At 34.0% G+C, this 11,410-nt stretch overlaps 2 protein-coding genes across 3 annotated transcripts; one reads left to right on the forward strand and one right to left on the reverse strand.

Moving 5' to 3' along the window:
- Window positions 1-52: 52 nt before the first annotated feature.
- Window positions 53-6,076, reverse strand: LOC111003862 (transmembrane inner ear expressed protein). The gene is made up of 4 exons (XM_022274601.2): window positions 5,671-6,076; window positions 4,281-4,433; window positions 3,537-3,623; window positions 53-898 (listed from the first exon to the last, which is right to left on the reverse strand). Exons 1-4 carry the CDS (start codon window positions 5,795-5,797, stop codon window positions 735-737), a joined length of 531 nt encoding a protein of 176 aa, XP_022130293.2. The 5' UTR covers window positions 5,798-6,076; the 3' UTR covers window positions 53-734.
- A 369-nt stretch (window positions 6,077-6,445) lies between these two features.
- LOC111003926 (UPF0047 protein YjbQ) lies at window positions 6,446-10,920 on the forward strand. Of its 2 annotated transcripts, XR_002600600.2 has the most exons (5): window positions 6,446-6,814; window positions 6,963-7,099; window positions 8,038-8,166; window positions 8,521-8,663; window positions 9,186-10,920. XR_002600600.2 is itself a non-coding variant. In XM_022274693.2 (4 exons), the coding sequence occupies exons 1-4, from the start codon at window positions 6,658-6,660 to the stop codon at window positions 8,593-8,595; spliced, it is 498 nt and encodes a 165-aa protein (XP_022130385.1). In that variant the 5' UTR covers window positions 6,446-6,657; the 3' UTR covers window positions 8,596-10,920. The 2 variants fall into 2 exon arrangements, 1 of the variants encoding a protein (XP_022130385.1); XM_022274693.2 differs by having other exon boundaries at window positions 8,521-10,920.
- Window positions 10,921-11,410: the final 490 nt, after the last annotated feature.

The following is an 11,410-nucleotide window of genomic DNA, read 5'->3' on the forward strand; positions in this document are numbered from 1 at the left end:
TGGTTTTTAAATGTAATATACCATAATTTAGATTTTATCATTCTGTAGCTAACTTAAAAATATTAGACAATTAACCAAAATCTTATTTCAAGCTGTCAAATTATTTATGTATGACGTTTGACAGCAAGCTGAGATTGTCACTTGTATAGTGATAGTAGATAAGTACATATACGCCTAAGCTTAAATGAACGACTACATATAAAAAATATTTACTACGATAGCATTTCTAATGTATATGTCTCAGCCTACATATACATTAGAAATGCTATGTACACTTTCAGGCCGCTAGTTAAACGACTAATTAAGCTAGGTGGCTGCGACATATATATGCATCTACAATCATATTTTCTACAACAATATTCTTTGCTACTACTACTCAGTGGCGTAGCAAGGGGGGGGGGGCGGAAGCGGACAGCTCCAGGTGTCACCTTTTTTGGGGTGAAATGGCCACCCGGTCTATCAACTTTAAGAACAACGAACAAAAGAAAGATTCTAGCACTAGCTCAGCTCAATGAAGAATTCGGGGATTCCCGCAAAAGACCTTGACGCTGTCGTGGGGGATTCCCCGTCCCATACTAACGATCTTTTAATAAATTATTATTTATCATATAACATTAATTTGCTTTTTCCTTTCGATGAGGTGACACCACGAACTTCCGCACCGGGGTCCACCCTAGCTAGCTACGCCTCTGCTACTACTATAACATCTTAAATGATTCCAATAAAAGGTTACATTAAAAATCCATTTTACCGGGCGCTGTCGGTGTAGTAGGAGATTTTGGTTGGCTGATCTTCGACAAGTTGGCAACTTTAGTCGCGAATTTGACGAAGTTGAGTCCGGAGTTTGAAGTCTGAAGATCCGGTTTTTGGTAAGGATGGAATGATGTTTCTAGAGAACCTAGAAGGATATAAATGATGTAAGCTGATTTATGTAAGACTACAATTTTAAACGGTCGAAAACGGATCATCTCGTTTGACTTTAAATTTCTTCTGTACAAACATTAACTTTCATATCGTAGCCCTGACTTTCGTACTATATGGAATTTAATACATGTTTTTTCTCACTGTGGTTGCCTGGAAGACAATGTCACGTTATCCTAATAATCTGTAATATGTGAACAACGAACTTATTAAAACGAATTTCAATAAAAAAAACGTGTGTACTTACTATGTACAGGCGTTAGAAGTTATACTTCGTTGTCGTTATAAGATTTCATACATTTCAAAAATTTGATCTTTTGCCTTATTGTATTGCGTTTGTAGAAAAACGACACTAACAATAGAAAAATTTAAAATGTTTACTATAGCTAACTTCAGGGAGTCGGTTTTTTGTGAAGATGTGCGCAAATCGCGGGCATCGTAAAAATTTAAATTTTCGAAGTATAACTTATAATATAAACAATCATAATTCCAAGAACCCCTGCAATACAAAATTTGAAGATACTATGATAACGTCTTTAATACAGAGACTAAAATAGCTTTTCAATTCAATACAATAAAATTAGAAAGTCGCTTCAGGATATGTTAGTTCGAACTTAGTATATACGAATTTAAAGGAAATAATGCTCAACATTAAATTAAGAGGCATCTTTTTGGGATTTGCTGTAAAAGTCATACAAAAAGTAGTTAAACAGAAATAGGTAATTTGTATGTCGAATGTAAACACCATACACATATATATCCGCGATATACATTATTTATATTTGAAAAGAAATCGTGTTTCATTTTAATTTCATTTTAAACAAAATTAAAAGGCCCTTCGCGTCAAAAAAATATTAAAATAAATGATTAAACGTCAAAGTATATAATGAATAAAATAATTACTCGTATGTTAGCAGTCTCGCAACTCATTAGTTATAACCATATTAAAGTAATAGGACCTTATTTATAATATAACGTTTAACTTTTGCCTGTATTTTAAAATTGGGTCAACTACTGTATACTTAAAACGGAACCGTAGAATATAAGAGACTTTAAACAAAAGAAACAAGCTGTACTATTTTAATAAGTAGGAATCAAAATCTTCACTTGACACGATTCTCAAGTAGCACAGTGGTAAGCTTCACTTATAGATGATGCTTTGTATCACACAATTTTATACGTGTTTTAAATAAAGCCTCTAAAAAAAAATTGGTTGCCTGTAAAGTCGGTATACGGGCGAAAGTTTTACGTGACAACGACTTTGAGTGGTAAAATAATTTTAATGTGAATATTCATTCGTATAGTAGGAAGAAGGATGAAATAATAATAACAATTTAAAACATTTATTTATACAAAGAATTATATTTAAAACATTAATTTATCCAAAGAATCTCGAACTGTGCTCGAGTGGAAGGGACGCGTGCCTTTCACTTTTTATGTCTGTCTCTCTCGCTCTTAGGCGGGCTAACCATGCCCGAGTGGAAGGGACGCGTGCCTCTCACTCGCTCTCATTGTGAGCGCATAACGTGAGCGGACCGTAACGCAGTTTCTTGAAGTGTCACCCGGCAAACCAATTTATAAGACGTTGTCACGTCAAAATATAAAATTAACAGGAAGACGTTTCTAGTGAATTACCGCAGTTGTGTTTTATAACTATTGATTTATTTTATTATTCTTTATTAGTCAATATGTCATATGGAACATGGTGTAGTGGTTGCAGCTCCTTACAAACATTGTGTTAAAAAAACTTGGCGATTAAAAAGAGTGGCGGAGAGTTTATTGCCAGTTCTTCTCTTCCGTTCTACGCTTTTGATTTGAGAACTGGCAGTAAATGTAAAATTAGATTCATTTAATATTTCTTTTTTTTGACGTTCATAAGTGTAGATTATGTTACCTATATGAATAAATAAATTTTGGCTTTGACTAATCGGACGTCGAGGCAGAATACGAAATTCTACCCGTATCACATCACGATCGTCATACTCCAACTGCGTTCTGTTAAGGTAGTGTTTCAAGCTTACCATCACTATGTGAAATCAATAAAAATTTCCGACCCAATTCGACTAAGGGAAAAGGAAAAGCGTACTAATTCTTAAAAGGCCAGCGACGCACTTTCGATCCCTCTGTTATTGTCATGTCATTGTTAGTGTCCATGGATGGAGGAATAACTTAATGTATAAGGGTATGACTTTAACACTGTAACAGGTCAGGCTCCAGCCCGTTTTTAAATTTTTGTTGTTTTACACATTGTTTGTAAGGAGCTGCAACCATCTCATGTTCACAAGTAATCTTATGTAATTAATAGTTAATTTATAATAATAAATTAAAAACAAAGATTTGGCCTCTATCAGCAGGAGGCATGATTTAGGGAGAGAGACAACCCGACGCAACCTTTGAAAAAATAAGACAACTATGGTATTTTACGAAATATTTGCTTATAGTTAACAATGTTTTTTTTTAATTTATCAGGCCACGAATATATTATGCTAGCTCCAGCGAAGACCAAAAAATTTACAATGCCACTGGTAGTATTAGTTGTAATATGTCTCTTTTCAGCTTAGCGGAAACATAATTGGACAGAAAGAGACGAATGATCATTTTAGTTTAATACTCACTTAACTGTTGCGGCGACATGATAGAACTATGCGGTGATCCCTGATTTTCCTCCATCGAATGAGATGTTTCATGCAGCAGCTCCAATGCTAATATGAAATTTGACATTAACATTATCATATCAAATATGTATTAGAGATTCGTTGTGGTAACTATTACAGTATGTAATTTCGCATCGCATACTTTCATAGATTTCGTATGTAATATATTATTTGATTAGCTGTTTATAATAGTTAATATGTAAGGATTAAATTGGTAGGCCCATTCCTATATTTTTTATAGATCATTACAATAGTATGATATGTTTTTCCGGGTAGTGGCAACAGGATCGTTTCTTTATTTATCATTAACACGTTATTCCACATACAAGTATTAAAACAAATATAGTGTAAAAGGACAGTATTAATATTGTCCTGATCACTGTTCACGTTTTAATTGCTTTGTTTTGTTCAATTTGTCTAACTATATGTCATGTATTTCTCCACTTCTTGCTTACCTTATCTAATTTTTTTCTTACAATGGTTGACAGGAATACATCGCTCGAAATCGATAAGGCCGCTATTTGCCTTCCTTTTAATTTAATTATGTCAATTGTATTATATTTCTGTATGCAATGAGGTTTTAATAAATAAATAAAAATAAATAACGTCTTTATCAGTACCAAGCGATCTCTTCCAGCCAACCCTCTAACTAAAATAAATATACAAGTTGCGTTTACGCAAGGAGATCTATATAACAAATAATACCATCTTTTAAAGAAATGGTGTCCATTTTGGAATCCTGTATAGTCTCCAGCTGTTGTCTGAACTTTCTTGTTATTCTTCGACGTTTGTAGTCGGCCTCGATCTGTTGCTTTGTACGAGGAATACGGAAACGGAAACAGCAACACACCATAACGACTACGAATAAAATGTTACAGATAATCATTTAAGTGCATTGTATGTGTTCTGTAGAAATTATTATGTCAAGTAACGTTAACATGTCAAATTAACAGACTAGTTGCCCACGACACACACTTTATTTTAAAAAAACATCCTTTTTTTTAATGTATAATATTTAGTTTTCTTTCTTTCATCTTTTTTTCCCCGAATTTAATTCAAGCATAAAAAGGTGGCTGAATTGGAAATAAGTTTTTTTTCATCCATCTGTAGTCTCTTGGTTTTTATCAGAATTTATGACTCTTATTACAAGATGTTGGGGCAGTTAGGGAATGCAAATCCGATTATTTATTTTTCCTCCGTATCTCGCAATCTATAGGAAATCGTCATAAAAATCTATGAAGTATGATATTGGCACGCTTAATACTGGCGAGAAGCTTAGAAGCTAAAGATCTAAGTCAAGTCATTCACACCTCTGTCACAATCAAGACCTCTGCTGGCATGTGTTTCAGCCTTTGTTTCTTTCATATGGTCTGACTCGAGCAAAAAAACATTACTAGACATGACAGTGTTTCTCTTGAGATCTATCTATCTCGGAATATAAAAGCGTAAAATATTTTTTTAAATAATTTGTAAAACAAAGATAGTATCGCATTCTTTTATGTTTTATTAAGAGCGCCAGTTCATTGTGCTTCTGATTAATTAGTATTTTTAAGATAAGACACAGACAGCTACTTAGGTATTCAGCAGATATTTATCTTCTAAGTACAAAACTCTCAGACATTTTATTGCTATGACTGCCAGTTATAGGCTTTTTATACATGTATATGCTACTGTATAATACTTTATGTTATAATAATCATTAATTTATTTAAGCGCACAATAAAAGTCCATTTGGTTAGTTATATTGTTAAAAAATTATTTTAGTAGGTAAGGATAAAGGTTCAGTCATAAAAAAGATTACCTTCACACACATACATAAAGCCAATTATTTCGTACTTGTTGTAAAAATAAAATATAATTGAAAAAAAAAATTGTTTAAAAGAAAAATCTACATTATCAATTCAAAATACGATGACTGTATAAAAGCCTAAAAAAAGAAACGACTTGGAACAAGAACAGAGCGAACCAAATTTTTAAAGGCCAGCAACGCACTTGCGCGCCTTTTGGCAGTGTGACTGCCATTGATATCGGGTGAGACATTGCCACCCGTTCTATAAAAAGTACTTATCTTTAATTATATACTATGTTTACTTACTTGAAGTCGTAAGACCAGCTATACATAAAAACATTATTTGCCATACTCGCATTTCACCTATTACGGTCCGTTCGAGCCATTCCGGTTCTTCTGAATTTTTTATAAGATCCATTAACGGATCCGCCATAGTTATCGTAAATTTGTAACAATATGGAGAAAGATAACCGCACCACAATTATAAACAAACTGGGACAAAAGACCTGTTTCGTGTCAAAACACCTTGGAAAGAAAACTAATTGTCCCAATTCCATGGAGTGTTTAATAGCCGCACCTATTTTACGTTTATTAACCTACGGCACACCCAAGTTTTATAGGAAAGCTACGTTCTATACATATTCAAATACAGTTACAAGTTATTTTCTGTTTTTAATTGCAATAATCAAGTTTATCTCAATTTTCTCTGAAGTCAGCCTACAGGTTATCAGCATAATATCTATTTGAAACCTGTTTTGATTAAAAATGCTTAAAACAATATCAGTCAAATTTCCCGCGTCATTTCAAGTGTTGCCATAATATGAAGAAAAAATGTATACACGTGTTTTGAAAAGGCAATGTCAAATACATACCGAAATCAGCAAACGATTTATAAAAATACATTTATAGGAGAAAAAACTGTAATTATAAATGCCGTAACCATATGGACTGCCCAGTTTGTTGTTACCGCACAATGTGCTTGCACAGCCCATAATATAAGCGTTGGACCAAAATGACAGACGGCATTCTTATTCACTGTCAAATTCGATTTTCTGAAATGACAACACAAACTCATCTCTTTTCTCTTTCATTTCGAAACTGTTTCACTTTCCCGCAGAAAATAGGGTGTCGAATCTGTCCTATAACCTCAGTTATATTTATTACATTCTAAAGATTAAAAATGTATCATTTATGATAATTGTGGTTTGTTTTGTGCAAAGATTGTTCTAAGTGATGTTGTGTAATATCGTTTGTGTTCTTACGATCACTCTGTAGCGTTTTAAAAAATTAAACATGGCCTCAAACCGAGGAATTCAGATCGGATCCGCGTGGTTCCAACGGAAACTCAATTTGAGGCCGCAGCACCGGGGCGTGCACTTGGTTACGGAAGAGATCCTCAAGCAGGTGCCTGAGTTGTCGCAGTTCGCTGTAGGGCTTTGCCATATACAAAGTAAGTATTAGTCGATGCTGCATTCCCTCCCACTTCAAATAATTATTGTGGTATAATTGTTATATTTGTTGTTATGAGTGATTTAAACATTTTCGTTGTTTGCCGTATTGTAAACATTTCAGTAAAGCTTCGTGTTTGACAATTTCAGTAATGCACACATCGGCAAGTCTAGCGCTAAACGAAAGTTGGGATCCAGACGTGAGGGATGATATGGAAATGATGCTCAACAAAATAGTGCCAGAGGGTCTTCCTTACCGCCATTCTTGCGAGGGCCCTGACGACATGGTAGGTTAATTGTATTCTTAATTTAGAATATAATAAATTTATTTCAGTACAATCCATATTATACTTGTTGTGAGTACAGTTCTTGAATCCAATTTGAATTTAGAAGTATTCCTTCAATTGTTTAAAAATATATTCTAACCAAAATTTCTTATAGCAGTCTTATTTTGTAGCTAATAGCTTAATGATGCTGTAAAATAAGTTAAAATAAATTTAATTAATTAATTTTATTGAAATAATTATTAAGGCTTCAGATTTTGGCTTAGATATTGTTGTTGCTTATTTGAGGTGCTGTATAGATTTAAAAAATAGATAGATTTCTTATAAAAACTAATATGGTATATTTATAACTTAACAACATATTTACCAATTAATACATAAAGAATTATATAAACTGAAACTAACAGAATATCGACTAGGCTAAATCAATATGAAATGAATTTCTTCTGAAGCATAAAAATTTCAAAGATGTTTTCTTGACCTTGGCTTGTTATCAGTGATAAGTGTTCTCAAACAACAATGCTTGTTATGCAACATGTTGCTGTTATATTTATGATTTTTGTCTTTTAAATGTCAAAACTAATATAAAGCTTATTTTACTTTATTTACCTTACTTATAATATATCATAAATTATGTTCTGATGCAATTAAATAAACTCATTTATTTGAATTATATAATTTACACAGGTTGTTTATATTCCCATGACTCCCCAATAAGGCTGGAGGTGGACTTTTCTAAAACTAACCTAGCTCAATTAATAGTTTACCATATACTGCACTAAGGAATGTGCATGCATGTGACATGTGTATTAACCATTAAGTAACAGGATAGTAATAAATCTAAAGGCAATTTCTTTGTAAAAAAAATTTTAGTTGACTATCTACTGATTTTCATAATTTCTTGTAATTTAATTAATTTTTAAAATTTATTTTCTGTATAGCCCGCCCATGTGAAAGCATGCTTCCTGGGTTCATCGCTGACCATACCAATCACAGATGGAAAATTAAACCTGGGCACATGGCAAGGAGTCTGGCTCTGTGAACATAGAAATCATGCCGGCAGCCGAAAGGTTTGTTTACCGTGTTAAGTTGTGATGATGTTGTGAGTTTCTTAAATTTTCTTAAAAACCAGTACTGTTTATTCAATGTGTTGTGATGTTTTATTTTCACATCATAAATTAAATTATATTAACATAAAATTGAACATTTTATGCTGGAGTAATAATAAAGTATTAATTAAATGATTTTCAATCCAATAATTGATATTTTAGAATTTGTAAAATTTGTAATTTAATCCAAAAGCCATGACGGTTTTAAGAGACAAAAGTTACCCGAGTTTTTAAGAGCAGCTGTTACCTGCAATACTATACATTGATTAAGTTATGTTGATGATATCTAGGATTATCAGTTACAATTTGTTTCAGGTTGTAGTCACACTATCCGGTTGCCCCCGGGACTCTCCACTGTCACCCGTGTCTGCGGCGTCTTGCTCCAGTTAGGAGAGGGGGGGGGTCGCGACCCCCCACACTCAGTCCCACTCGCGACCTTCCTCCAAGAGCACGAGGAGGTAAACCTCCCAGAGCATTTTTATCCCACAGAAAAGAGATCCTTCAGAGGTTTATATTCATTGACCAGCTGTCAAACTGTTAATGACATTCTATATTTTTGAATATGGAGAACCTTTAAGATGCCGAGCCCTTGTGTTTTAATGTACAAGAACTAATTATGAGAAGGCACCTAATTGCATGATATTAACAATAATCACAAACCCAAAAGAGCTTTATATTATCTTCTATTTAAGATTATTATTTACTTTTAAGATAAGATTTTCCTTATAATTAATACTAGTGCTTTGCAGCATATTGGCACTTTTCTCTTTTCTGTGTTTTAAGCCTAGAACCACAGTACATGTAACAAGCAGTGACTCAACTCTAGCTTTAGCGCTTCTATGCTTCTGTTTTATTTTTTTGTTTGATTGCGCGTTGTTTTACATAAAGTACCTAAGCTTTTCATACAATAGTTTATTGATAGTTTTAAATTATTTAGTTGTACTGATTTGATTGTTGCGTAATTTTATTAATATTTACAGGTCCTAGAAATTCACGTGTCAAATGAGGCTGTATTAGTACTAACAATGAGGTTGCAGGTTCCAAAGCAGACCTTAAATTATTTCCTTGTTTGAGTCTGCACTGATAGACTTGGAGAAGCCAGAGCTCTACGAGGGGCCTGGTGTTCGGTTCTATTAGTGCAGATAATTAGAACACCCATATGGAATTGAGTTACTGTTTTAATTATATGTACTGTTCCTAGATGTTAGTTCTTATTATCTTCGAGCGACAATATGTACATAAGATTAATATTTTGTAAAGCTGTGCATGGCAGTTTGAACAGCATTACGGCAGGCCGCTTCAGTATTCATGCATATTTCATACCGGAATTTCGCCTTCAAGGCCGACCGTCAAAGTTGTACCAGCGACCAAGTTAACGTCGAATGAAAAATGCATGGCTGTCGCCGCTCGTGTAATTTCATTTCGGTTATTTTTCATAGGAATTGAATTGTTTAGTTGCCTTCCATTCCTGTCACGAAGTGCCATGCCAGACGTTTTAGTTCAGTTCCAAAGGACCCATTGTACATAATTGTGCATTATACATAACTCTTGGTTTGTTATCGCGCGCGGTCATCGCTTGCAGACTCCGTTGGCGCGTCATTACCGATAACTTCGGTGTGTTTATATTCACTATTGCACTCGTTCAATGTTCAACTAACAGGGAGACACAATATTTTTATCACTTAGATTTATATCCATCAGCGACACCAACTTTATGCACCAGTTATGGGCGTAAGGGCGTTAGTATAAGCTACTCTCGAATCCCTTTAGGCTACTTGTAACGATTAGTACGTGAGACATGTCCATAGCTTTAAATGTACCGATCCGTTGTATCAACGGTCCTTCCCGGGATAACGATGAGCTACTTTCTAGTGTAGTATATCATTATTGTTAAGGTCAAGTGCCTCGGTGGTTACGATTTCGTTGCTGCCGCTGCGAAGGACGGACGTGGTCGACTGAACTTGGCTTCCTCGCACCATTCATTTTCCAAATCATATTGGCTTAATTCGTCCCGATTTGTGGCGTGCGTGTCTAGTTGTATGTCTTCCTATGTAAACTCCAGCATCAGGATTAGTCTTATCTGGTATTAATAATTGGTAATATGTAAACGGTATTAGGGTTACACTGAGGCATTCACAATAAATTAGGATAATAGAATGCTTCGAGACGAATCCTTGGGCGGCATAGTGAAATATAGATAAATATATAGAACATATGGGTAGTTTTGTACGGACTGTAGTTATAGGATGAGGTTTTTTCTAAACATTGGGGTATACCAGATTGTCTATTTCGTTACGAATATAAATTGCACAAATACACTGAACTCATAGATTAATGTTAGGATACGAATGCTTACTAGAAGCGCCGCTGGCTGTGGAACGGCTGGCTCAAACCATTTGATTTCTATGAAATGAATTTTGAATATTTTGGGCACATCTAGGACGATATGAGAATTTAAATATCTGGGTGTAATTGAAGGGTTAGGGGTGTGTTTGGGGGTTGATAATATACGCACAATAGAACGTCGTTCAGATTTAAAGTGGGACGGTCATTTGTGTTTCACTTTGGGAGAGAAAATCGTTTTGTCTTTTGTTTTTCTATGGATCTTTAATATTGTTTCATTTTTATTTATTACATATTGTATTGGTTGGTGTTACATTTTATTTTTATAATCGTTTTGTTGTAGTGTAAGCACAATTGTTATTTAAACAGTTAATGGTAGGTTTTCGGGCGTAGCGAGAGGATTGTTAAGTGCTTTCTTGAAATCTGTAAATATTTTTTGCATAAATATAAACATTTATCGATGTATATAGTATTTCACGTGTATAAACTGTTCGAATGTATGTGTGTTAGATTCGCCACTGCCAGAAAATATGCCTGTAATATTTGAATAATTTGGCCGTCGATTTCATGTTTAGTGATGCCCAGTTCGCTTATATTCTTCTTTTACATTCCCTTTATGTACATTCCGTATTTGTTTAGAGTGTATTGTCCCAGGCTGTTTATCGACAACGAATGCCTAGTCTACCTAGTTTTGATTGCTATTCAATAATCATGCTTTTAGGAATTGTCCAATTTGATATCAACCTATGTACAATCATCATTTTGCTATGTATAGAATTTTTAACCATTTTAATATAAGTGAAAAAAAATAATTTTGGACTTGTATTAAAATATACGAAAGTACGTCTAGGTAATTAAAATT

The sequence above is a fragment of the Pieris rapae genome, chromosome 21, assembly GCF_905147795.1.
Source record: "Pieris rapae chromosome 21, ilPieRapa1.1, whole genome shotgun sequence".
Lineage (NCBI taxonomy): Eukaryota > Metazoa > Arthropoda > Insecta > Lepidoptera > Pieridae > Pieris > Pieris rapae.

Coding starts and splice junctions, on each gene's coding strand:
- LOC111003862 (XM_022274601.2), bottom strand. CDS start 5,797: ATGGCGGATCCGTTAATGGATCTTATAAAAAATTCAGAAGAACCGGAA. Junction 4,434..5,670: donor AGCTGGTCTTACGACTTCAA/GTAAGTAAACAT, acceptor TTTTATTCGTAG/TCGTTATGGTGTGTTGCTGT. Junction 899..3,536: donor CATGTCGCCGCAACAGTTAA/GTGAGTATTAAA, acceptor ATATCCTTCTAG/GTTCTCTAGAAACATCATTC.
- LOC111003926 (XM_022274693.2), top strand. CDS start 6,658: ATGGCCTCAAACCGAGGAATTCAGATCGGATCCGCGTGGTTCCAACGG. Junction 6,815..6,962: donor AGGGCTTTGCCATATACAAA/GTAAGTATTAGT, acceptor TGACAATTTCAG/TAATGCACACATCGGCAAGT. Junction 8,167..8,520: donor ATCATGCCGGCAGCCGAAAG/GTTTGTTTACCG, acceptor AATTTGTTTCAG/GTTGTAGTCACACTATCCGG.